Source organism: Anolis sagrei, chromosome 3, assembly GCF_037176765.1.
Source record: "Anolis sagrei isolate rAnoSag1 chromosome 3, rAnoSag1.mat, whole genome shotgun sequence".
Classification (NCBI taxonomy): domain Eukaryota; kingdom Metazoa; phylum Chordata; class Lepidosauria; order Squamata; family Dactyloidae; genus Anolis; species Anolis sagrei.
Genome location: NC_090023.1, coordinates 70,136,664 through 70,164,339, shown reverse-complemented (window position 1 = coordinate 70,164,339; position 27,676 = coordinate 70,136,664). Strand labels below are relative to the sequence as shown.

Sequence of the window (27,676 nt, the reverse complement as noted above, 5' to 3'; positions counted from 1 at the left end):
GCAAAGTTCTTACCATGGGATCTGCAGGGCTTCAGTTCAATACCTTCAACAATGTTCACCATTAACCTTCCAATGCCTGTTGCCCTCTGGGACCGGACTATGGCAAGAACAGGCAAGATTCATTAAAATAATCTTCAGATACTTTGGGGAAAACTTATAAATACTGTACCCCTACTGTGGTACCTAAGTAGGCCTTTTCCCTCTTCTTCTTCTCTGTTTCTATGTAAAGTTCAGAAGCTGCTTTGATTTTCTGAACCCAAGCCGTCCTTGAGAAAAAGAAAGGAAAACATAGAGTTAATAGTGCAATAAAGTTCAGGCAAAACTGAACAAGTGTATTTTAGGGCTAGTTATTTCAGCCACATTGGATCAGATGAGAGAGATCTGAAAACAAGCTATTCTTTGCTTTTTGCAATAGTTTGCCTGGCAGAGAAAATGCTGTATGGTTTTCTTATTAAAATTTACCCAAAATTTACCCTTTAAGCAAAAAACAAACAAACAAACAAAACAAACAAACAAAAAATCAAAACTATGTATCACCTGTGAAGGTAAAAATGGAGGAAAGTAGAAAAGAAATCTTCAACAGCATTGGACAAAGGAAAAATCCCATTACAAAAAAGTGACCATGTAAATACATGGCCTTTTAAATGTTCTAGTTACAGTCTTTGCTAATTAGGCAAAATTTACCTTTCATTTATACTTTCTGCACGAAGTGTGTACACTCGATCAATGTGAGAGATGTGGAAGATGGGCTCATCTCCAGAAGGATCTGTAGGTAGTTTTACCAAGACTTCATTTAGAAATATGGGCTGCAGAAATATTAGGCAATATTAGTTTGGATCAGCTCTGAATGAATGCTGCAACAACAGGTGTCAAACGCAGTGTACAACAACTGGTGTGTTTCATATACATTATGGTTATGATGATATAGTAGCCACAACTACTAATTTAAAAAAAAAAACGAATTTAATTTTTTATGACATACGTAGCTTTGCATTTATTTTAGCCCTGAGCATCGAAAGGTGGGTACAAGTTGAGTCTCCCATATCCAATTTTTTTTCTGATTTCAGGTATTTTACTCTGGAACACCTGTATTTGAAAATATACAGTAAACAAGGGTTAGACGGGAAAAAGAGGGCTAGTCACACATCCAGCACCCACTGAGTTTTTTCTCAAAGAGAACAAGAGAGAAAAGAGTGGGAGGAGTCTGCTTACATAGGGCCACTTAAAAGGCAGATATGCCAGACAATTCCCTGGTGGTCAGCCTTTTAGCAAGTAACTGGTGACGGAGGGGACCTCCCCCCCCCCCCATGAATATTTTCATCATTTCTTGGCTGGATGCAGCCAAGATCCAATGGCATTGGTTTGCATTCATCATTTTGACAGTTTCCGTGCAGCCATTTGTTTGGCGGAAAGTGAGTATGGAAGTATCTGGGACATTTGCTTTTTAGAAGGACTTAAATAAGCCAACTTCCCTCCACTTTCCTTCATCAGGAAGGAAAGACCCAGTGGCTACTGGATATGTGACTAGCTTCCTTTTCCCAAGGCAGAGATGGTGGCAAAACGTTTCAGTGTTTTGGGGAATGTTTTGGATTTCATGTTTCTAGGTAAGAGAAACTCAAGTTGTATCAGCATTCTTGTCTTCAGCAAGATCAGGATTGTGACAATACAGAATTCCTTAAAAAAACAGCCGTCCCCACAGACACCGCCTGAACTTCAGACTCTGTCTTTCTTTCTATTTCTTGCTCCTTGCACCTTCTCTTTCTTACTCCCTCTCACTTTTGGTTTTATCTCAACGCCTTCTCAGCACAGGGTAATTCTCATAACAAACGAATGAGAGTATTTGAAACTGCAGCCACCATGGAGCTCAACAGACACCCAAAACATCCCAAGGGACATGTTTAGTGGCCAGACATTACTATATGCATAAATGCATGCAACAAGGAAAAAAAAAACAAAAGAAAGGAATGGACGGATGATAGAGGCTGGTAGAGTCAATGAATACGAGCCCTCCACACTGTAACATTTTTGTTGCGGGTTTCACCATGGTTTATCAGCATTATTTGATTTCATTGTGATTTCTTTTGCTGGCATTCACAAAAAAAGAGGATTCATATTCCACCATGCTATTCTTCAGGGAATGCAATACTTCAATATCGAGTTATAACATTATGACAGAACTAGGCCAAATAAACAAAAGACCATTTCCTCCCACCATCTATGGCTAATTATCAAAATCTTAAACTGAACTGAATGCAGCTTTTGTTCTGGGTGAATATACAAATAATAATTGGGATTCTCTGCCTGAATCTTGATAACAAATCTAAGTATATCTGAGTTATTAATCTGAGCCTTGATCCAGATAAATTCTTGGTTTAGGACAACCCACATACATACTTTACGTATCATAGTAATTCTGGACTGAGGAGGCAGAAAAAGACTAGACAACTAGGATTGTAGTTAGCATAAATATTGTAGTGTTGTAGTATGTTTTAGCTTCTCTCCTACTCACTGGAGCAGTCACATCAAGTTGCAACGTGTCTTAATGTAAAAATGCACCCTTGATGGTATAGACATAACAAGAGGGCAATTTTGCACAATACAGCAACAAACCCAGGTTTGTAATGTTTATAGTTTAATTAAGCAGTCAGCAGTCACTTTCAATTTTCAAAACACTTATTTCACTGGATCCCATGTCACGTTCTCTAATATACACCTCGTGTTTTTATCCTTGGGGACAGTTCAAAAATAGCTGTGGACTAGGAAATCCTAGCCAAATACTAAAAGGGTTCTTTTTAGCTTTTGAATCTTTGTGGTTTTTTAATTTCATTCCCAGACCATTTTCTCTCAACCTGAATGTTGTTGTTTTCCAAGCTACTTCATTCCACCAGTCTTTCCACCCATTTGTCATTTATTTTTCCTCTAAGTCTGTCAACATTTTTTGCCATAGAAGGATGGTTTTCAGAGTCGCCTTCCCACTCCCTGCAATTACATTTTCCCCCTCATATCTATCCCACCCCTGAAACTCTTGGGGGCCACCAGAGGTATACTTGCACCTCCTCTCTTGGGAGAGTAACACATCAGGGCACCCCCTAGGCATTGTCTTTGTAAACGGCTTATTCTCTTATACCAGAAGCGACTTGCAACATACAACCAACCAAACAAACCTCCTCTCTTGCTCATGATTGTTGCTATATTTGCATGTGCATGGAAACATCTGAAGTGTTTTTAGAACAAATTATGATGACAGAAAATACCCTACTTTGATAGTACACAGTAAAATAAACGAACCCAAATTAATTATGGACTATAGTATTCCAGTGATTTTCCTTTTAAAAATCTATATATATAAATTTGTTAGGGGCATCCAACGAGGAAACAAAACTCAAAAACCCCCCAACGAAACTTAACCAAAATTCCCATGCCCATAACACAACCCACAAGGTACAAACATATCTACTCAAAATGAAAAACAACACAACAACACACTCACAAAACGGCAAAACAACAAAACTCAAAAATCCCCCAACGAAACTTAACCAAAATTCCCATGCCCATAACACAACCCACAAGGTACAAACATATCTACTCAAAATGAAAAACAACTCACTCCAAGCCCCGTCGCGCCGCTTCCCGCACACACACACCCCCTGCCGCACACACACACACAACCCCACACTTCATCACTCCCCCCGCTGCCGCACGCAGACACGCAACCCCACTCCCCCCGCCGCCACACACACACACGCAACCCCACGCTCCATCACTCCCCCCGCCGCCGCACGCACACACGCAACCCCACTCCCCCGCCGCCGCACACACACACGCAACCCCACGCTCCATCACTCCCCCCGCCGCCGCACACACACACGCAACCCCACGCTCCATCACTCCCCCCCGCCGCTGCACACACACACGCAACCCCACGCTCCATCACTCCCCCACCCCAATCTTACCTCCTTTTACTTCACGCCACCTCCAAACTCCACCCCGCCCCTTCCCGCCTTGTCAAAATCTAGGAAAGACAGGAAGGAAGGAAAGAAGGAAGAAAGAGAAAGGGAGGTAAAGAAAAAGGGGGAAGGAAGGAAAGTTAGAGAAAGAAGGAAGAAGAAAAGGAAAGAAAAGGAAAGATGGAAGGAAAGAAAAGAGAGACAGCAGAAAAGAAAGAAAAAGGGGGAAGGAAGGAAGGAAAGAGATAGAGAAAGAAGAGGAGAAGGAAAGATGGGAGGGAAGGAAGGAAGGAAGGAGGGAAAGAAGGAGAGAAAGAGGGAAGATTGGCCACAGCAACACGTGGCGGGTAAAGGTTGTTATTTCTATTATTATTATTATGCTATTGTTCCTATGAGACCCTGGGGGAATGGGAGAGGTGTCAGGTCCCAGAGGCAATGTATTGCATTATTGTTATTCTTATGATGGTGGTAAAATAAAAGGAAATAAAAAGTGAAAGAAGGAAGCAAACAGGGAGGGAAGAAAGGCAAAGGAAGAAAGGGGGAGGGAATGAAGGAAAGAGAGAAGGATGAAACCAAGTAGTGAAAGAAAGAAAGAGGTAGAGAAGGAAGAAAGGAGAGAAAGGGGGAGGAAAAGGGGGAAGGAATAGGTAGGGACCTCTCTTTCATAATAGTCCAGATATCTACCTCAACTTTGATAAGTTTTACTATAGGCCACAGCAACGCGTGGCAGGGCACAGCTAGTTCCATATAAAATTGTCTTATGTAAAGTGGCCCACATATAGAAATATTTATGCCCTATATATTTCAGTATGACATCAAAAGATCAAGTGATACTTACTGTTTTGTACATTTTATACTGCAAATTAGACTTGGGGCTGAAGACCTTATCTGTGCCAGAGGAGCCAAGCGGTTTTATGATCTGGGTCAGCAGGAGGAAGTCATTGAACAGAAAGCCATACAATTCCTTGTTGCTCTTGGCCTTGTAGAGTTTCCCGCTGTGCAGAAACTTGCGTGGCCCCAAGCAGTTTGTAACAGAATTAAAAACGAGTTGCTGGTGGGAAACAACACAAACACACAACACAGAAGCAGTGAGATTTATAAAAACATAACAGTCATGATACTGTCATATGCAGTAGACAATAGTTTTATGTTTGTTTTAGAGCAGTGGTTCTCAACCTGTGGGTCCCCAGATGTTTTGGCCTTCAACTCCCATAAATCCTAACAGCTGGTGAACTGGCTGGGATTTTTGGGAATTGTAGGCCAAAACACCTGGGGACCCACAGGTTGAGAACCACTGTTTTAGAGGAACAATGGTCACTAGGTATGTATGCCACCAGTGAAAGATCAGCAAGACATTTGAAATTGGGAGCATTGTTTCTACTGTTTTGTGCCCTTTAACCATGCTAGGTTCATGTATCAGTGGAGAAAAATAAATAAATCAACAAATAAAAACTTTATATATATTCTGTCCTATCTCTCCAAGGGGACTCGTCTTGTATTCATTTTTATTTCTTCATGTTATTTTCCGATTCTATGTGTTTTAGCTTTACCTCGGATAATCCTTCACATTGAACATGAGCCTGGATCCATTCTAATCTGTCTGAGTTCTCCTTTTCACGGACGCCTTCATTAACCTGTGAACATAGTTCTTCTGCTTTCTCCAAGGCATGTTTCAAATGGCTATGATCAGGATGGTTTTCAGGAGTGTTTTCTAATATCTAAGGAAAACAAATCTGCTTCAGTTCCATATATAACCACAGATCTATTCCACTTTAAATTACTCTTACTAAATCAGCAAAGCTATATAAAATAAACAAAATTGAAAAGTAGAATTTAATTCAATAAACCCAACCCTAAATCAGTTAAAAAAACAGTTGTTGAAATGGTTCAAAAACAACCTCTCCTGAAAGCAATTTCATTTCTGTCATCCATGCATTAATCTAATACAACCTGAACATGACATTATTTTTACAATCCCCACTTGAGCTCTTGCCCCGTGAAGCAAGCTAGAAATGATCCATCCAGTAAAATGTTATGCTGGTGGTTAAATAAGAAATGGAAAGTTTCTTTTTCCCAAACACTTGGAAATTTAGATTAGTAATAGACAGGAATGATCTGCAGGTAGGATTCTTTCACGCTACACAATTATATAGCCCTTTTTAAAAGCCTCCTTCTTTGGAAGCTTTTAAACAGAGGCTGGATGGCCATCTTTCAGGGGTGCTTTGAATGCAATATTCCTGCTTCTTGGCAGGGAGTTGGACTGGATGGCCCATGAGGTCTCTTCCAACTCTATGATTCTGATTCCACATTAACTACCATGACTGCATCCTATGGAATTTGGGGATTTGTAGTTCAGTGAAGCACTAGAATTCTGTGGCTGACAATTCCAAATTAGCCCTCCTAAAAGATCCCAGGATTCTCTCAGATGATGCCATGGCCATTAAAGATACTAATATACAGTACTAGAATTGTTTAATGTAAAGTCCTCACCAAAATATTAAGATTCTGATCTGAATCCAATTGCCAGTTCTCACCACTGAACTCAGTGAATAGTAAACTATGCAAATACTCTCATTCAGTGGGTTTGCTGTAGTTGAGACTAGAGATTTAATATAAACCTCTGATTCTCAATGTTTTCCCATTATATTCCCCCATTTGCCAAAACACTTACATTTTTAATTATCAGAGGGTATCGCGTTACTCGTTGCATAGGCTTCAGAAGAAAGCTTGACAGTGGCATCCCTTTACAGCGAATATCCATAGCTAACCTCTGAAACAGTAAAAGAGTACTAAATGTTGGCAATTTGCTTAGGAAGGTCAAACAAAATATTGGCTAACTATGGACCACATTTATTATCTAGAGGCAAAAGTCACTTCCTGGGAGGGGTGGGGGTGTGCTAGGAAGCATTTGCAGTGGTTCTGCTTTGGGATCAAAATGTCCTTCTTCCTTAGTACGGATTGGACATTTTCAGGATACTATTAATAGACTTTTGTTGACTGACGTAAGTAGAGTTTTGTTTGAATGACACATTTAATTCAATATCTGATATAGGGCTTTTTAAATTTTGTGATTTCAGGCACAAACTGACTGAGGCAATATCACTAAAGTATAAGACTGATAATTTAAATGCTCAAAGGGTTTTCGGTCTATGATTATATCAATGATACGGTGGTCCATGCTCTTGTTACATCCCAAATAGACTACTGCAACACACTCTACATGGGGCTGCCTTTGAAGACTGCCCAGAAGCTTCAACTAGTCCAACGGTTGGCAGCCAGGTTGCTCACCGGAGCGACGAACAGGGAACATACAACTCCTTTGTTACACCAACTCCACTGGCTGCCGATCAGCTTCTGAGCACAATTCAGAGTGCTGGTTTTAACCTTTTAAAGTCCTAAATGGTTCTGGCCCAGACTACCTGTCCAAACGTATCTCCTGCCACGAACCATCACAAAGTTTAAGATCTTCAGGAGAGGCCCTGCTCTCAATCCCACCACTATCGCAAACACGGTTGATGGGGACAAGAGACAGGGCCTTCTCAGCAATGGTCCCCTACCTAGGGAATGCCCTCCCTAGAGATATCAGATTGACCACCTCCCTCTTGTCTTTTAGAACGAAAACCAAGACCTGGTTATGGGACCAAGTATTTTATTAGTGAGCAGCAAGTGGAAGCAGATCACACAACGTATGGCAATGAATTGATCCGGACTGGGTTTTTGGATTTCGATTTTAATGGATGTGTCTTAATTAAATGTTTTAATTTTTAATATTTTGATTGTACTGTGGTTGTTTTTATGATGCTAGCATCGTATGATGCTTTTGTTAGGCCACCCTGAGTCCCCCTTTGGGGGGAGAAGGGCGGGGTATAAATATAGGAAATAAATAAATAAATAAATAAATATTCTACTGTAAGTATGGCACATGCTAGCTTGGTTTACATTGCTTATAATATGTTGATTGGGCCACGGTGGCACAACAGGTTAAAGTGCTGAAGTGTTTACTGCTGAAGGTTGGCAGTTCAAAGCAGCAGGTCAGGGTGAGCTCCTGCTGTTAGCCCTAGTTCCTGCCAACCTACTAGTTCAAAAACATGCAAATGTGAGTAGATCAATAGGTACCGCTTCAACATAATGGACGTGCAGTAAACCCAACAGATTGGACGGCACTACAGGAATATATAGAGAATAAAGAGTGGCAAAGTTGAACGAAATAAGAGAGATAGACAGAATATAATATACACTTTCTCTCCAAATAATTAAGGGAAGACATGATATGGAAATGGAAAAGGAGAGAAAGAAAGCCAAATTGATTAAAGGGTAAAGTAAGAAGAATGGAGGTCACGGTGTAGGGTGTTGTTGTGGTGTTTTTTTCTTCTTCTTTTTTGTGTGTATTGGTGTGTTGTAAATGTTTATTATTGGTTATGATTGTTTTACTTATGTCTTCATGGTGTTTTTTATTCATATTGTGTGTTGAAAATTAATAAAAAATATTTTTAAAAAATAGGTACCGTTTCAGTGGGAAGGTAATAACGGTGCCCATGCAACCATGCCGGCAACACAACTAGGAGGTGTCTACAGACAACAGGCTCCTCAGCTTGGAATTGGAACAAGAGCCCTCCCCATGGTCAGAGTCAAGCACTGCCTCCAAAAAGCTGCAGATGAAAGGGGAAGTTTTGACCTTTGTTCTGTGTATTTGTGTATCATTGTTATTCCACTCTATTAAAGGCATTGAATGTTTGCTTATCTGTCTATATGGCAATCCGCTCTGAGTCCCGTCGGGGAGATACAGAGGAATATAAATGAAGTATTATTAATAATAATAATAATAATAATAATAATAATAATAATTCAAGATGCAATATCTTCAGTTTTCCAAACTCCTATGCCAAGTTATCTGTTCATTTACCCTGAGTGATAGCAAAAGAAATAGTAACAGGTTGTTTGCTTGATTCTTGTCTCATTGCTTTGTTATATAAAAACAAATAATGATGTAATTTCACAACTGCAATGTAGAAGGATTATACTTCATACTTCTTATGCTTCTTGAGATGCTCAAATATTTTTAAATAACAGTCCTCAATTCTGAAGCATACACTGATTTTGAATTTCCTCTGATTTTCAAAATGTGTTTGTTTTACTGAATAAAAACACTACTTTTTAAGATCAAGTGGAAAATTAGTTATGCCGGCTGGAGAATCTGGGACGTGCAGTCCAAACAATGTGCTTTGTTTTGTGCTTTATAGAGGAATGGAAACAAAGGGGGATGAATAAGCTTTGTTAAATAGACTAACTGATCAACACTGATGTTCACTTACTTTAACAAAGTCCTTGAATTCAGAGACTTCATCTGTTTTCTGCTGGATCAGGGCTGCCCCATTAAGCTGACAGCTACAGAAACGAATGTAAGGCTGCATGTGTGGAAGCTGGGCGGTCAGGATATCTCCTATCATTTTGACTGGCATCCTCTCTCCTGACATTTTCTTACGAACTCGTAGTGCTCTAGGCAGGTAACAAAAGGAAAATGGCAGAGGTATTCTAGTATACATTACATTAAGATGTGTCTCCTGGGTTTAGAGATATTAGAGATCTGCTCTCAGCTTTCCACTGATGGATGGTTCTTGGATTGAATTGAGGTATCTATCATGGGAATGTGGAGTGATTCCTCATTCGCACTTCCAACCCATGTACCACCTGCTATCCTGTTCTGAAAGCTTCTCCACCCTCCCCAGTAGATTGGGGAGGGGGGCAGTCGGTGCTGCAGCAAGGAGCAATTAACCCCCTCCCCATCCTGCAGATGAAACCTCTACTGGGGTAGGAATCATGTGACCTTCTAGATCAGGCATAGGCAAACTTCAGCCTCCCAGGTGTTTTACATGTCAACAACCACAATTGCTAACAACTGGTCCAAAACACTTTGAGGGCTGAAGTTTGCCCATGCCTGTTCTAGATATTGTTGGACAGCAACTCCCAGAATTCCTCATTGATGGCTTTGCTGGCTAGGTTGCTCAAACCTATGATTCCACACTTCAGGGAGACTGTATGATTCCTACCCCTCCTCAACTGGATCAAAGAGCTATGTGTCAATGAAGAAACACCATTGTTGCATCTAATCTTATAGAAAGATAAATCAGACTCTTTACTAAGGTAGAGAATTTTGTGAAGTAAGACCAACTCAATAACCGCAAATTTTGAGGCTTGCCCTCTACACAAGCCATAAACCACATCATGTAACCTGTGACCTCTGTCACATATCATGTTCTACAGTTGATGGTGGTTGGTGGTATCAGGCCTAGCAGTTGGTGATGGAAGGGGTTAATGTCAGTCCTAACCCCTGTCAGTTCTAAAGGGCAGAGTAATCTGTAAGTAAGAATTTACAGGCGAAAGCAATTAAGGGTGGAGGCATGCAAGAGATAGGATGCAGCTGGGTTTAACTGAATATAAGGAGCTAGCCTGGAGACTGATCTTTGGGAGAAAAGTATTTGATTGTGGATACTGTTGCCCCACCCCCCAATTTTGTGGATTTTCGGTATCCTGACCTGTCTCCTGAACTCTTAGAACCTTGAATCTCTGGACTGGCTATTGACTACGGTATAGACTCTTGATCCTTGAACTCTTGGTGTTTGACTATTGGAGTGAACCTTTTGACTATGGTGTTCTACAGAACCTGCATCAGTGTTTGCTACCAGTCTTTGTTTTATATTCTGTGGCTGAGTGCTATCTTTATGTTTTATATGTTCACTATGAAAACAGTCAGACAGTAAATAGTGCTTTAATTAACACAAGCTGGGTGTTTGACACAAGCTGGGTGTTTGTTTTGTTTCACCTCTGTCTGCGTACCAGGCATTGTGACAACCTCCTGGCATTGTGACAACCTCCTATATGTTTTTGAAATGGCTTATGAGAACTTGAGCCATTTCAAAAACCATTCCTAGTCTGAATAAAGTAAAAGAAGTTTGGTAAGAAAAAAATACATTGCAAGATAGGCCCAATATCTCTGCACACCTTGTGTCCAGTCTTCTCCATGGAAAAAAATACTTATAAGCAAAGCATCACTTTTATTTCCCAAAATATTTTTCAAAGAAAAAGGGAAGATGGAGAACCCCAAACCTTACTGTTGCTTTTCAAAAGTTACTTACTTCAGCAGTTTAATATTGCACATAATCAATTCTTTCCAGTTTACAAAAATCATAGCCACTTCTTTCTCAGTCAAAAGATCAGAGTCCATCAACGGCTTCTGGAAGATCTGTAGATGCAAGCGCACACAGATCAAATTTCACAATAGCCATCTTGGCTTTGCTGTATTTGCAGCTTCTGCTGAAATGGCTAAACTCAATTTCTGACTCTTTATGATCATGTGACAGGATGTAATTCATCCAATGAAAAACACTGTGAATCATCATGCTCATTATCACCATCACTTTAAGATTTTATTTTTCCAACGAAACAGAATATTGCTTAATTCTTCCAATCAGATCAATGGAATCTTAGTACCCTTAATTTCAGCTGGATCAAGCCCATCAGGCACATGTTGTTGAAAACAACAAATACCTTGGTAGTTCACAAACATGTTTCCTGATTGTTTCCCTGAAAGCTTTTACAATTAAACATATAGGACATTGAAATGTTAAGGGAATATGATTTCAGACTAAATCTTGAAGGTTTATTTCACAGATGTGGGGTCTGGAGGGCATAGGGAGTGCTGGAAGTGTATTTGGGGGGAAAGGTGAATCCTTCAATATTATATCCAAAATTCAATCCTAAAGTGATCCCAGTTGTAGTGAAAAGATTCACTTTTGGAAGATACCACCATTCAATTTTGGGGAACACCCTTGTTGCCCTCATACCACAGTTCACAGGATTCTCAACCTCCTTTGTAGAATTTACATAGAGATGTGAAGGAATGCTCTGGAGAGGGTCTTTCTTCTGGTCTCCCTGCCTGTACATTATATTATGATGATAGCTGAATAAGTTTATAATGTGGGACAGAACATTCTAACACTACGCCCAAAGACAGGCTCTTCCTAAGTTTCCCAATATTTTCTGTAGTCTTTTCCCCTCCAACATATCTGCCAAGATAGTTAATAAGAAGTAACAGTCAAAGCCACTTCATGTGCCTTGATGAAGTTACATATTGTGCAATGTACACATAGTGCTGAAACATTGCTACTCAATAAAGCACTGCAGCCAACCACAGAAATGGATCAAAACAATTATTTAAGACCACTAAAGTACATTGGGCCCTTGGTACCTGCTGATACTTGGTTCCAGGAAGCCTTTGCCCTCATGTATCCCAAAATGTATGGATACCCAAGTCCCGTTATATACAATGGCATGGTAAAATGGCATCTCTTATATAAAATGACAAAATCAACGTTTGCTTTTGGATTTTTTTGGTGAGAGGGGATAGTTCTTAACCATGGATGCTTGAATCCATGGATACAGAAACCAAGGCTATGGAGGGCTGACTGGAGTGACTCAGGATCAAGGGCTTTTGGATTGCAACTTACATTTATTCATTTGAGCTGACAATTACACGCAACTATTTCAACTGTGTTTGAGCTTTTATATTTTATAGAACCCAACCCCCACCTCGAAAGTAATTGTCAACTGAACACAATGGTTTGATTTCCAACTGAAACAACCCCAGTAATTCTCTAAAAATCCAGTAGAAGTCACCAAAGCTCATTTGAAAAGTACATCAACAATTAGACTTAAATGAAATTATCAACAGAAGACACAACAAAAAGAGAACATGTATTACCTCGGTTACTAATTGTAAGTCATTCACATAGTTCTCTTCTGTAACTATAAGTTCATGGATGTACCCCTGCCGTTTCCTTTCAGTGGGTGTCAACATGTCCAGGAGGTGCAAATCGGCACACCCTGGAAAACACAAGGAAGGGAGCAAAATTCACTCTCAAATACTAACATAATTCCTCACAGAACACATGGTGGTATTTAGTTAGTAATTCTTGGTTATTTCAGTAGTTAACACCAATAAACTCAGTCTGTGGGATCTCATTTATTTGGGGGGAAATCCTTTTAATTACTGAAGTGAAGGTTCAGGTCTCATTGTATGGTTAAAAAACCCCGCTTCTCCAAGGCTTCTTATATATGTAGAAGTATGATTTTTGTATGAAGTAAAATCTAACCCTATGGCTGAAATATTGCAGGCCTAACAAGTCTCATTAAACTTAACTTAGTAATATATTTAAACATCAGAGAAATGTAGGGTCAAATTAAGTGTACTAAGCTAGTACTCTGTCTTGGCCTGATCCAGATTGTTACCCTAACATGGGGAATAAATGAGCTTTGTATCAACCGGTATCCCTGACAGCTCCCCTTTTTATTGCTAGATCACTTATTGGCAGTAAAATTATCAACTAGGACTACAACATGGACAAAGAGTTAAACCCACATCCTTGTTAGGATAGACTTATGAACCAGATAACTTCCCCTGTGGTATTCATGAGTAAGAAGGATGACAATACTTGGGAAATTATATGGCATTGTTTGGAGAACCTCCCATTGCACAGCACCATAAACCTACACATATACATATTTAGGCTCTGCAGAATTTGATTTCCAGTTACTGCACTCCAGAAGGCATCTTTTAACAAGAAATACTGATTTACTAAGTTTTTAAAATGTGTTTTCCTAAATTTTTACACACGTTTTCAAATTATCACTCTACTTCGTCTATATGTGATTTCTATATTTTGCACTGAGATATTATCACACTTATTCCATGTCACCTTGTTAACATAACTGACAGTTATATTATAAAAATCATTGTGGGGAATAAACTTTGGATTAACCCTTCAGATCATTCTTGGTTATTTATATTATGATCAACAAAATCTGAGCAACATTTATAAAAACCCATCATATTTTAGATGCCAAGAATAAGAACATGCTCATATTTACAGACAATACAAAAACTGACAAATAGTCAAGGTCATTTGGGGAAATGTGTAGTTTCAAGATGAAGGTCTTGAATAGGCTCCTTTTTTCCTGAAATCCTGAAGAGCCAATACCAATTGTTGTAGTCAATCATGAACTAGTTGATGGATCAATAACAAGCCAGTTTAATATCAGTATTTGAAGGTTAACAAACCCACAATCACTCTAGAGCAGTTGTTCTCAATCTGTGGGTCCCTGGGTGTTTTGGCCTACAACTCCCTGAAATCCCAGCTAGTTTACCAGCTGGGAGCTAAAGACCAAAACAAATGGGGACCCACAGGTTGAGAACCATTGCTCTAGAGGATTCCCTAATGTAGGCCTTTATGCAGGTATTTGGACTTTAGCTCCCAAATTCCTGGCCATTGGACAAAGCTGGCTAGAGTTTCTGGGAGTTGGAGACCCAAACACCTGGAGGGCCACTGGTTGTGCAGAACTGCTCTAAAGCTATGTAAAGATGGGATTCGCCCACTTGGATTCCCCATGTGCAAAACAGAGAGGGGCACAATATATTATAAATTCTGTACTTATGGGAACTAGATAGTGATACATGGAAAATGAAGTTTACTCTGAATGCTTAATAGTAAGGTTGATCCTTGTGAAATTGAAATCATATAACATATTTTATTGAAAATATTCTCCAGAGACTATAGACTCCAAGATTCTTCCAAGAACGAAATTTTCTTTTCTCTGACAGCTGGTTCCAGCACCATGCTAATGACTTCCATTAGCAAAGGAAAACAAATGAAAATAAAAATGCTTGTGCGAGTTGACTTTTCTTTGAACCGCACGGATTCCATACTCTAATATCAGGCTGCTAATTTTATCAGACACGTGTGTGTGTGTGTGTGTGTGTGTGTGTGTGTGTGTGTCTGTGTATTCACTTGTCCAAGAATTGCTCGAGTAAATTGCTAGTATACTAATGGAATGAACTATATAAAGTGTCTTTCCAGTGAAAAGTCCCCAAAGAATATCCATAACTATCGTTTTGAAGAAAGACTTCTGCTGAGATATGTCAAGCTTCCTTTTCTGTTATTTGCCCACATTCTCATCCAATTAGCATACAAAAGTCTGAGGTTCTCTGATTGTAAAAAAACAACAATCTGAAGACGAATCAACGAAGAAGCGTATTCACTAATGCCTCTCTCATTGTATGGATCTAATCTTCTGCAAAGAAATTTAAACTACTCAAATAGTGGTTCTTTAGGATAATAAAAACACATGAGTGCATAGAGGACTTTCAAGACAGGCTCAAACAAAGGACAACATGGTGTCCCATATTGATCTTACTGCATTGCTAAGCCTTTCTTGTCCTGATGGTGTTGTCCAAGTAAGTGTTTTCCCTGGCCTTCTTGCCAGTCATTGCTTGGGGAATGAGTGTTAACATAATTAGTAGAGGATACTGATTATGTTAACACTCATTCCCAACCAAACACATCCTTCTCTTCCTATTCCTGTTGTTTTATTTTTAGTGGCAAACACATTGTCAACAATACGACTATGTTGCCAAGGCCAAATTATTTAATTTACATTCTCTGTGACAGCTACTTTATAAAGCAAGGATTTCCATCAGAAATGGCTTCACATTTCAACATTATATTTGCCATCTGAACAAGAGTGATTCACATGTAGTTGATTTTGCACATTGATCCAACATTTCTTTTTTGAATTTTTCTTTTTGTACAGTTTTTGAGATGAAAGGCATTTGGGATATTGGGATATTATTCGCAGAAACATCAAAAGTAAAACTCAAAAACTAAATGTTGTATAGGAAACTGGGAAACGTATTTGAATTAGTGTAAAATGATTCACAATATATATTTCTTGATTAAACAAATAAGGGATACAGTTAAGGGGCTCCATGGAAAATTAATATTTTTTGAAAGATTCCATGACCGAAAAAACTATAGGCGCCGCTGATCAAGAGGGCTGCAAAATTCCACATCCTGGTTATGACTAATTAAAAACCCACTGAATTAAAGGAGTCAACTCCAAGAATAGATCAGGCTCTCTACAGAATCTCTGTAAATTTTCATCTATAGTTTCTTCTGTGTAAATATGAAGGTATTTGCACTTTGTAAGAAGACTACCATGTCCAGGAAACAAGCAGCATTTATATATTAACCAGCTGTCTGTGATCCATAATGTGGATTAAAACTGTAAGTGATTTAGAGTTAGATCCAAATCTAGGTGTGTGTAGCTCCTCTAAACCCTTGAGAAAGCTACACAACAGACTGGGGGACACTGTGATATGGAGTCCTGCATGTGGGGATCCCTGAAACTATGGCAGCGGCCGTTTCTGCAAATGGAGTCCTTCTGTTCAGGTAGAAACTAATTCTAATTAACGTGCACACTAACAAGGAAACTGAGGTATAGTTTCTTATTTATTTTCTTTCTGAAATTATTTTTTAGATCTTTTTTTCTTGTCAGTGGGACCTCAGCTATAACTACAGAGTCACATATGGGTGGAAAGGGTGTTTTAAAATATTAGCAAAAATGGTCAAAATTATGCTTCTTGAGTGGCAAGAAACTTTTATAAAGAGAATCCTTGAACAGAACAGCATTCCACATAGCACAGAATGCTATTTCTAGAGCAGAAAATGTCATTCTCTGTACACCCCCCACCCCCGGTTTTGCACATAAGTCAACAACTACATTTTCTGTGCCATTTCCTGCACAGAAAACGCAGTTTTCTTTTTAGAAAATGCTGTTTGCTATGGATTTTGAGCAGAGTAAGTCCTGAACTATGAATAGTGGAAATAAATTTGCTGAAATTACTTGTTGCTCTCTTTGAAAACAAAAAATAGCAAAGAATTACATACCCAAGAGCTATACATGTGCACACAAGGTTTTTTTTCCCTTCCAATTAAAATTTACTCTGCTGTTATGGGAATGAAGAGCAGTTGCTTAAAGCACTACTTCTTAAACTGTGTGTCATGACCACAAATGGGTCCCCTTACCTCAAAGTCATAAAAAATGGCAACAGTAAAGAGATTCTGAATGCCATGTAGACATTTACAAGGACCTGTTAGCAACAACATGCAGTGTTTTCAGTGGACTCTGCAGAAAATGCCTCAGCTGTACTCCACTAAAAGGAAAATCAGCCTGTTTAGCAAGCCTTGTCAAAGTTGATTTATTATCAAGTATTTTATTTTATACCTGTTTTATATAACCACATGCCTGGGGTCATGTAAAAATTCCTCGGGCCTAAAGCAGAAAAGGTTTAAGAAGCCCTGGTCTATAGTAAGAGTGAACAGATTTCAGACTTGAGGATCTCTTTCGATATTCTGGGAAGTTAGTATAGAAAACTGTCTCTGTAGATGAGCACAGAATTAAGGAACACAGCTACTCCGAACATATGCTCAGCTAAGAAGTTTATTTTCAATTCCAAGAGGGGACGTGGTTTTAAAAAGGGAATTTTCAGAGATATTTCCAATGCCTATATGTCATGATTTACTGTCATATTGGCCTATTTCTGCAGTAGGCCTATATTTACCAAAAATGCTGATTGTTTGAGAAATCGGTGCTCCAGAGAAGAAGTTACTATTCAAGGGTAACAATACATCCAGACAAAACCAGCTAACTGATGGCTAGTTAGAACCCCCAAGTTTCCCAGTCACTCTGAAGCCATGTTTGGCAACAGACTAACAGATAAGATACAGTCATGATCAGAGAACACTACACTATAGTTGTGTTATAGTTGTGCCATTGTTAAGATCCCACGTGTGCTATAATGTCAATCAAAATCATAAACAACTAATGAACAACTGTATAGCTAACTTAGACCAATGAAATGATTTGTCTTTGGGTACCAATGAAAATGTATATTCCATTTACTATAAAAGCTCTGCAGCTCCATTGGGGGTTGCGACAAACCCTTTGATTGCATTCCTGTATGCTTGTTTGTCATTATTGCTATGGCCACACAATAAATAGTTTTTTGCAGTTTAAAAGATTCAACTTTCGTGATGTCCTTCCTTGCCCTCCCCATTGGAAAGGGGGCTCCTGCTTTTTGGGAAATATTTTGGTTTCTTTGCCCCTACACCAAAACCGCTGAAAACAGGAGTATAGGATTTTTTACTGTCAGTACTCTGTAGTCAACATTGATTTCAGAAAGCATCTCTGAATTATTTCTCTATCATTGTCAAAAGCTGCACAGGGAACAACTTTCTGTATTCTTGAATTAAGTTCAAGAGATCAAGGTACATGAGGTCAGGTGCACCCATCCCTATGCCTCCTCTTTTCTTCTGGGAAACCTACCTGTGGATTAGCTCACATTACGCTTTTTAAATAATATTTATAATGTTTTGTCTGAATTTTGAGGGGATTGAATGTAAATTGAGCTTTTTGAAAAAATTAATCAGAACAACACTGACATTCCAGCTCAGAAACAAATAGGCCACAGTATGAATTAAATCAAACACATTTCCCCTGTGATGTCTTCACATTGCTTAATATTTTATTTAAATACTTCATTAGGAATGCGGTCTTTAGCTGATATACCTATTGGGAGAAACCTGGCCACTTTTCTACTTCATCTCACAGATTGCAAGTAAGGGATCAAGCAAAGACTGATTATGGGTTAGGAAAGGATGACTTATCATTATGGAAATAAAACCCTATTAAACTGAGAATAAAATGATGCTTCAATAGTTTAAGGCAGGGGTCCTCAAACTAAGGCCCGGGGGCTGGATGCGGCCCTCCAAGGTCATTTACCTGGCCCTCGCTCAGGGTCAACCTAAGTCTGAAATGACTTGAAAGCACACAACAACAACAACAATCCTACTCATCAGCCAAAAGCAGGCCCACACTTCCTATTGAAATACTAATAAGTTTATATTTGTTAAAATTGTTCTTCATTTTAATTATTGTGTTGTTTTTATGTGGTTTTGCACCACAAATAAGATATGTGCAGTGTGCATAGGAATTAATTCATTTTTTTCAAATTATAATCCGGCCCTCCAACAGTTTGAGGGACTGTGACCTGGCCCTCTTTTTAAAAAGTTTGTGGACCCCTGGTTTAAGATGTCATAAACTCTGCAATCAAGCAAAAACCAGAGAAACTTTATGTGTCTTCAGGTTCATCCACTAACCTGTTTTACCTACTTCGGTCCTTTGCACCTTCTGAACATTACTGTGCAGAAGCCCCCATCAAAATTTCATTACACATATGATTGGTCCATGTGAATGTAATTGGAATAGGCTATTCATTTGGAGCTCTCAGGAAAAAAATGTAATACTTCAACCATCACTTAATGTACAAGATACTGAGGAGGGGATCCAGGTTCATAAATGTGATTTGCAAACACAAAAGGTAATCTGTACAACCTGTCATTAATATGCCCAGGAAAAATATAGTTCTTTTTCATTTTCTTAGTCAAGTCATCCCTTTTTCTTTCATCCCATTTTATCTCCCACCCCTCTTCTCTTCAGTAGATAGCAAGGAAGAATGCTCTTGCCAGACATCTGATTGCAGATGGCTTTTGAAAACAGGCCCAGGGTTGCAGGGCTGATCTTTGAAAGAATGCAACTCTCAAGGAAAGGAAGATTACTTATTGCAGCTCAATGAAAATGATTTCTCTGGGAACACATCTGATACTTTCCTGGCTGAGAAGGTTGATTAATCTACCTAGTCCCAATATTCTGTCAGCCATATCAAATTAACTCTTAACAGACCATAGCATGGCATCTTGAAGTTAATGCAAGATAAACTGACAACCCAGAAAATTGATGAAAAAGTGGTTTATTGTCTACTGAGGTACTTTTGAATGAACAGAGATGCTATGCAAGTGCATTTGTGTACAGAGTATAATGCAAAAGATTGTGGGGATGCATAAAAGAATGTCAACATGTTATTTTTGCATCTTTAACGTTTCCAAGAAAACATCCTTTGAAAGCAAAGTCCCAAGTCTTGAGCATGGAAAGGGGTGAAAGGGCCCATGGCACATGGAAGAAGTTTGAAGCTTAGCAATGTATCTGCAGTCCCCATTAGTCAGGTTGTGGCACCTTAATACAGTAACATTTCACATGAACATACTTACATGGGTGACTGTCTAACTGAATTCAAAGAAAGCTATTCAATAATTTGAATCTGGGATTATTATCCCATTTCCACTCTTTCATAGCCTAATGTATGTTGACAAACTATCTTAATTTAGTTGTAGACTCGGCTTTATTGCCTTTTAATATACTGAAATTACAGAGCATGATATCTTAGTGTTAACTGGATTCCGCTTTCAAAGACTGATTCAACAACCATGATGGTCTTACAGAATTTGTTTCAACTACAATATGTTTATTTGATAAAGTACTGGAAATTCATGTGCCTTTTGGATTAATGTGCTCGTCACGGTGGAATTCACATTTATAGTTACATTAAAAATCTAAACCCACATTACAATAAACCTACATTAGCTACATGGTTGCTAGGAAACTGAATATCATTCCAGGCAGAGTAAGAAAACTTTAGCCCCTGTATTGCCCATGCTATTTGGAACTGGTGGGAATTATAGGCCAAAACGTTTGGAGAGCCATTTTCCCTTCTAGACCTAAAGCATGTATTTTAAACCCCATGCTAGACAAGCAAGAATCCAACCGAACAGAATTTGGGAGTGTTCTATTGCAGCTACTCAATGTGCTGAAGCTTAGTGAATTTCTAGAAAAGAAAGGACAAATTATCGCCAATGGACAAATATGGCACCTGCTCCAAGCAAGCTGGGAAAAATATAATTGCTTGTCTTATACATCAGCTAGTACAAAAGTGCAGTGCTTTTTAGTCTAATAACAATAGCATGTTTCTAGAGAAAGGCCATCTATTTGGAGCATAGCAGAGAAAAATATGACTAAGTGACCTCATATAGAATTAATTGAATAAAAAACCCAACCTTTTTACAGTAACATGATGCAAAATCGAAATAAACTATGTCAAATTTTACATTAAGGAAACAGTGATATTTGGGATTCATGCTGAAAAATCATCAGCTTCCCTTGAATATTTTTTTGAAAGATCAACATTGATGAATTTTAGTAGTGAAATCTGGGATTTGGGCTAATCCCTTGTCATTAGTGTCACTTGCTAAATTCCATATGTACACAGTAACAACACAAGAGACATTTAGACTAGCTTTTATATGAAGAATTTAATTATCTATACATGTAGCTAATTGTAAAGGCTGTATTACAGTTGTTAAAGCTGAAGGTTTTATATATTTATATATTTTACATTCATATCAAAGAAAATACTGAAGTGCAACTGAATAAGGAGCTTCACTTGTTCTTTGCACCATAAAAATAGAGATAAAAGGAAGTCTACAACATTGCCAGCATGAAATTTAGAAACAGAATACATAAACAAAAGAATATGTTAAAGGTATTAGTAGAGATGCTATATTGTGCTTGAGGCATAGGTTTTCCCCCCCATGTGCTGGCCGCACTAGGCATTTAATCAAGAGCTTATAACTAATATATGAAAGATAAACATAGCTTTGACTACAGCGCATCTACATAAAATTTGACTGTAAGCTCCATTTAATATTGTTCGTATAAATTCCACAGTCTAGTTTTTAAAAAATGTAAACATTGGAAATTAATTGCAGAAAGATATTTCTATACATTCTTTTTGTCAAGATATGATCATTACTTGCTCAAGGATGCTGTTCCATAGTCACTAAAGTAACTGATGATAAAAGTTTACTTAACTTGGAAAAAAAATTAATTCTCAAGAAACAAGACAAATTTTGTATTCTTTTGATTTTATATGAAAACCCAAAACAAATCTGAGACACAGAACAAAAAGGTGCTTGCTATATGTAATTACAAATAAGTGTGCAAAATATAACATAATAGAAATAACTGTATTATACATGAATATTCTTTCTTGCGCATGGAAGAAAATTAATTTCTCATCCATGATGTATTACACACATACAGACACACACACACACACTCCACAACAACATCCAACATGTAACAGTACAAGAAACAAAATACCTTAGCTGAACGTGTAATTGAGCACATTTTAATTTCCTTTAAAGCAGTTCTTTTAGTAGTATACAAATCCTGTTCTTTTAGTAGTACACAAAGAAAAAAAAAAGACAGACAGCAACAACATTGGACAAATGAAAAAGTGAGAATACAAGTCTCAGATTTTTTTGACATTTGGAACAATTTCAATAGCACATGCAGCATTCCTTGATAGTGGGTCTTTTTGCAATAACAAAATTGCAATGACAAATACTTGTTTTCCTTTAAAAGGCTAAAATAGGCATTTAAAAATATTTATACTATTGAAAGCACCTGTGTCAAGGTGGAGAAATAGGGTAACTATGAAAGCCACAAAAGGACCCACTATCCTGTGTTTTTGTCTTTTTTTTGTAATTTTGCTTCTATATCTGTAGATATTAAATAAAAACATTGCGATTACATGCAACTAATGTAAAATGAGGTAAACTGCTCTGCAGTGTGTTCTTCTACTCAGAAGGCAGTAGATGATCATGCTGGAAGTCACATGATCAAGGCTGCATCTCCCAGCATCCCTCTGGACAGTGATATGGGATAGTGGGTCTCTTTGAGGACTTTCAAGCCTGAGTGGGGGATGGACAACATATGATTCCTAGAAAAAGGAGGAAAACAACACATAAGCAAAACAAAACAATGACCAAAATTCAAGCTAGGAAAATGAGCCAGGTATGTAAACAGCATGGTGCAAAAATGATAAAGGTCACATGCTACAAAGGGAATGGAACTAAAAACCAACACAAGTTTAGGCTTGCAATATAGAAGGTCTTCAAAGAGAGTTAGGTAAATAATTAGCAGTGGCCAAGTTCTGCAAAACACAGCAGAATCACAGCAATGCTGCATGTTTGTTTGCTTGTTTGTTTAACATAAGTAATACTTCAGCAACTTCTGACAGAAAACAGTCACTTACATTGCTGGCTTGGATCCATATCTGTTGTCAGTTTCACATAGTTGGATGGGAAGAGACCCACTTGCCCATTCACTTCTCCTTTCCACCAGTCAGGGTCTTCTTTATTAAGGACATTGATGATCTGGCCTTTGTTGAATGCTAGTTCATCATCGTTCTGTGCAATGTAGTCATACATACCAATTACTTGGCACACTGGAAAACAATTAAAAAAACTTTTGAGATTGAAGATTTCCACAGCACAAAAGAAAATTTTGCAGACATTTGAATAATCTAGTTGCAATCCATATACCATATTTCATTGAGTCTAATGCTCACTCTTTGGCAAAATCACATTGCTAAAATTGAGGTATAAGATTCAATGGTGCATTAGAATCGCACACCTAAACCTGTCTGCACTATTAGGGAACAGATTCCAGCTAGGCATAGAGGAAGGAGAGACAACGGTGACCATGAAAAGGCTGGTGGGAAGGCCTGACAAAGGGCTTTCCACTAACCTTTTTGCAGCCACAACTGCCTCACATCGTATTTGACAGAAAAACCAATTTTTTGTAATCCACACCTTAAAAATTGAGGCACGCACCATTTTTGATGGCACATTATACTCAACTAAATACAGCAGGGGTTCTCAAAGTATGTTCCACGGAGCCCTTGGGGCTCCGAACGTGATTGAGAGGGGCTCCACGTCAGGCACCGCCATGCAGTTACCCTCCCCCTCCAATTGTTAGTTACTAAACTAACCAGGCATTGATAACCTCTGCCTCAAGAAGCAGGCACATTGTTCACATTAACTTTGGGTGTACATGTAACATTATAACATTTTTCAAACATCTTAACTAGTTGTTATATCATTTTGTAGATTTAAATAATGAATACTATTGTCTCCAGTTTTTTACTATTGTTTTCTTTACACACACACACACACTTTATTATTTATACTTCTATATGCGTATTCCGTGTAATATGCCTCAAAGAACATAGATAGAACTAAACACTAAACATTTATTGGGGCTCCACAATAAACTTTTGCTTCAAAAAGGGCTCTGTGGCTGAAAAAGTTTGGGAGCCCCTGAAATATGGCATTGCTGAAAATGCACCCCTCAAAAAGAATGTAACATTTAGACTTTGCTTCTATTAAAAAAAAGATGGAGGAGAGATGCCAGGGTCTGAGAAAGTAGTCATATGATGTAAAGCTGAACTTTGAACACAGGAACCTCTGTAACTCCATGTTGATCTTGTCCCCACAAATCTCAGTTTGAATTATAGAGTTGGAAGAGACCTCATGGGCTATCCAGTGGAATGGACGGAACTCATAAAGGCCTCTCTGGAGCTGGCATGATCGTGAATTGCTTCTGCCTACCTCTCAGTGCTAGGCAGTCCTTGCAGTAATGCCAGTTCCTGCCTCTGAAATATAGCCTATACCACTTGGTATTTATTAGTGGTCTCCCATACAAGTACTAACTAGTGTTGCCCCTGCTAACTTTCCAAAATCAGATGGATTCCGGACCCTTTAGGGCTATTTAGGCCATCAGCACATCCTTACCATTTTATATTCCAACTGTCTGGATCTGAAGGAAGCAGGGGCATGGAAGTGTATATGTGTAGTAATGTAGGCAGCAATAATGGTTCATTTGTGTAGAGCACTGCCAAGAACTAAGACATGATTTATAGGGGGAAGAAGGATGAGGGAGATAGTAGACTGTGAGGCCCTTCTGAGAACTCTCTATCTGAAGCCGTATTCTATAACATAAATGCTCTAAACCAGCGGTTCTCAACCTGTGGGTCCCCAGGTGTTTTGGCCTACAACTCCCAGGAATCCTAGCCAGTTTACCAGATGTTAGGATTTCTGGGAGCTTAAGGCCAAAACATCTGGGAACCCATAGGCTGAGAACCACTGCTCTAAATGGATCACCAATTCTTATACAGAAGATGCATCCCAATGCTGTACTTATCCTAAAGAACAATTCTTAATTGATATGTCCCCTGGGAAACCTTAACAAAACAGTCTTTTTAAAGAGTTGGGATGGAGAAAGTCCAGCATTCCAGATGCTTTTGAACTAGAATTTCCAACATCCCTCACTATTATGCTGGCTATGGCTGATGAGAATTGTAGGTCAACATAAGGAGGGCTACTGATTGTCCCCTATAATTTTGAGTTGAGCATTCAATTAACCAATTACAAATACCAATTAGAAATTAATTCCCTTTTTCCATTAATAAAGGTATAATTATATTACATAAAATCATTAAAGGCTTGAGGGATAGTTAGTTGCTTTGCAGTGCAACTGATTTATAAGCTACTTTAATTTATAGTAATGAAAGTGCAGCCTTACTAAATGGAGGAGGAAGTACATCACATGTTTTACCCACTAGCTTGTGTTGCATTTGGATAAGTGTGGGTGTTAAGGTGATGAAGGAGATGAGAGATTATATTTTGTACCTTGTAGCACTCAAGGGTGTTTTTTTAAGTAACTGAACTATTTCAGTTACTTTTCAGAAACTTGAAAATAAGTGTCAATATTTTTTTACTTTTAAAAAAAATCCTCTGTAAACAACATACATAGCAGGGCGGGCATGTGCTTTGTGGTTATAATTGTAACTGATAATTAAAATTAACTGATTGTGAGATTAATTCTTCAATCACCCTGTCAAAAGGTACACTTTATGCATGGAGATCTATCCCCCCTGGTATCATATTTGGTCATCAATTATGGCAGACTTATACATAAAACATGAATATTCACTCTTAAAGTCAATGCTTCACAAATATTCTTTAATGAGTAATATATGTAATGGTCAAAATTATCAGAAGGACATCTTAGCCACCGCTACCATTATCTATTTTATGATACACAAGATAAAGCTGCATGGAAGCATTGCTTATACAATTCTAAGGCACACTTTCCTGTGAAACAGGGAAACAAGACAGTCCCCCCAAAGGCCTAGCCAGGACTGCACATGACCTGAATGACACAGTGGGTTCCACAGTTAAAAAGGTCACAGAGCCTTATACTGAAAAACCACCTTGTCTTAAAGGTGGCACAAGAATAAATGACAAATATATATAGAGCTTCCTGAACAGAATCAGTTTGTAAACCTCTATGGCAGGAGTCCTCAAACTAAGGCCTGGGGGGTGGATACGGCCCTCCAAGGTCATTTACCCGGGCCTCGCTCAGGGTCAACCTAAGTCTGAAACGACTTGAAAGCACACAACAGCAACAACAATCCCATCTCATCAGCCAAAAGCAAGTCCACACTTCCGATTGAAATACTAATAAATTTATATTTGTTAAAATTGTTCTTCATTTTAATTTTTGTATTGCATTTAAGTGTTTTTTTCACTACAAGATACGATATGTGCAGTGTGCATAGGAATTCATTCATGTTTTTTTCAAATTATAATCTGGCCCTCCAGCAGTTTGAGGGACAGTGACCTGGCCCTCGGTTTAAAAAGTTTGTGGACCCCTGCTCTATAGCAAGTCAGATAGAAATGTATCATGGAACATATTTATTTACTTTATTTCTACCCCAACTTTCTCCCAATGGGGACAAAAACATTATCACAGATTACTTACCTGAAGGTAATGCTGTTGTTTTAGGTGGCTCAGTTGGTGTAATTTTACTAGTACCAGGGCTTAAGAGTTTTACATAGTTAGCAGGAAACCATCCTATCTGTCGTTTTTTCCCACGAGCCTAGTGAGAAAAGGATAGATAGATAGATCTATGAACATTTTCTTGGTGATCAAGAGCATCTTAGTTGAAAATTTGTATTTACAGTAATATTAGAAAAGGGTTGGCTGACTTAATACATGAAATGAACTGTCCTGAGATTGCTGAGATGAGAAGCTTAAATCCAGATAGAATGGAAAGACTGTGGAAAAGGAAATCTCTATTTTTCTGCAGATTCTTAAACACAAATGAAAGTACAGAGAATGCGTAGGTTTCCAGATGGTGTTAAACTGTAACTTCCATTAGCCCTGTTAAAACAGTCTTAATTTTAATTTATCTCTGTTTATCTTTTTAATTCTTAAATCTAACACCATCTCTTCCTTAGGATTAAGTCATTTTAAGATGAGATTCTAGCAATATTGTCTTTGTTTTCTCTAAGCTGTGGAAGGGAATATGTAGCTTGTGAGGGATCCAGGGAGCAAGGTTGAACCATTCCCTCTTGTTGTGCACCGTCATGTTTCTCTCATTCCTTATCATTGTGCACCTTCCTGTTTCTCCAAAAATCAAGGCGGTCTTCTATGCAAGATTTGTCCAAAGGGGGGTTGCCCTGCATTCTTTTGAGGTTAAGTATGTCTTGTCCCAAGATCACCCAGTGGGTTTCAATGGGATGAGTGGGGATTTGAAGCATAGTCTCCTAGAGTCCTAGTTAAACACTCAAGCTGCTACACCATCTTGGTTCCACAAACACATCCCCAAAGCCCTTGCCTGAGTATTTTCTCCCTATAAGTGTTCCCAACAGGAAGAGTGAGTCAGGTGGAGGAGATAATAGAAGGATTCTATCCTACTACAAATATCTATGGTACTATTTATCAATTGTTCTCTACCAACCTGTTTGTGTCTCAGCTTAGAGAAATTAGGCAATTGAACATGACACAAGGAAATTTATTTCCTCTCTCGGATCAGTAACAAGATTCTTTAGTATAATAAAAGGTATATAGTTTCCTCCATATCCATGGATGCAACTGTCCATGGCTTGAAACTATGTATATAAACTGAAAAGGCAACCTTTGATTTTGCTATTTTATATAAGGGGCACCATTTTACCACTTACTTCAAGTCCCATAATTCCTAACAGTCTACTGGGAGGCGTGGGAGTTGATATCCAAAACACATGGAGGGC

General features: G+C 38.5%; 1 protein-coding gene across 3 annotated transcripts in view; it reads right to left on the bottom strand.

Annotated features, from left to right (window-relative positions):
• ITSN1 (intersectin 1) overlaps positions 1 to 27,676 on the bottom strand; it is a 100,151-nt gene that overhangs the window by 3,846 nt on the left and 68,629 nt on the right. For 2 of the 3 annotated variants that reach the window (XM_060770378.2, XM_060770379.2), the window contains exons 27-37: positions 26,403 to 26,520; positions 22,831 to 23,022; positions 12,706 to 12,827; positions 11,081 to 11,187; positions 9,260 to 9,443; positions 6,619 to 6,717; positions 5,498 to 5,665; positions 4,786 to 4,998; positions 685 to 806; positions 184 to 266; positions 14 to 97 (exon numbers count right to left, since the gene is read on the bottom strand). In XM_060770378.2, coding sequence (XP_060626361.2) covers positions 14 to 97; positions 184 to 266; positions 685 to 806; positions 4,786 to 4,998; positions 5,498 to 5,665; positions 6,619 to 6,717; positions 9,260 to 9,443; positions 11,081 to 11,187; positions 12,706 to 12,827; positions 22,831 to 23,022; positions 26,403 to 26,520 — 1,492 coding nt within the window. Of the gene's footprint in view, positions 1 to 13; positions 98 to 183; positions 267 to 684; positions 807 to 4,785; positions 4,999 to 5,497; positions 5,666 to 6,618; positions 6,718 to 9,259; positions 9,444 to 11,080; positions 11,188 to 12,705; positions 12,828 to 19,631; positions 22,516 to 22,830; positions 23,023 to 26,402; positions 26,521 to 27,676 lie in introns of those variants that run through there. The other variant, XM_060770380.2, reaches the window with a different exon arrangement.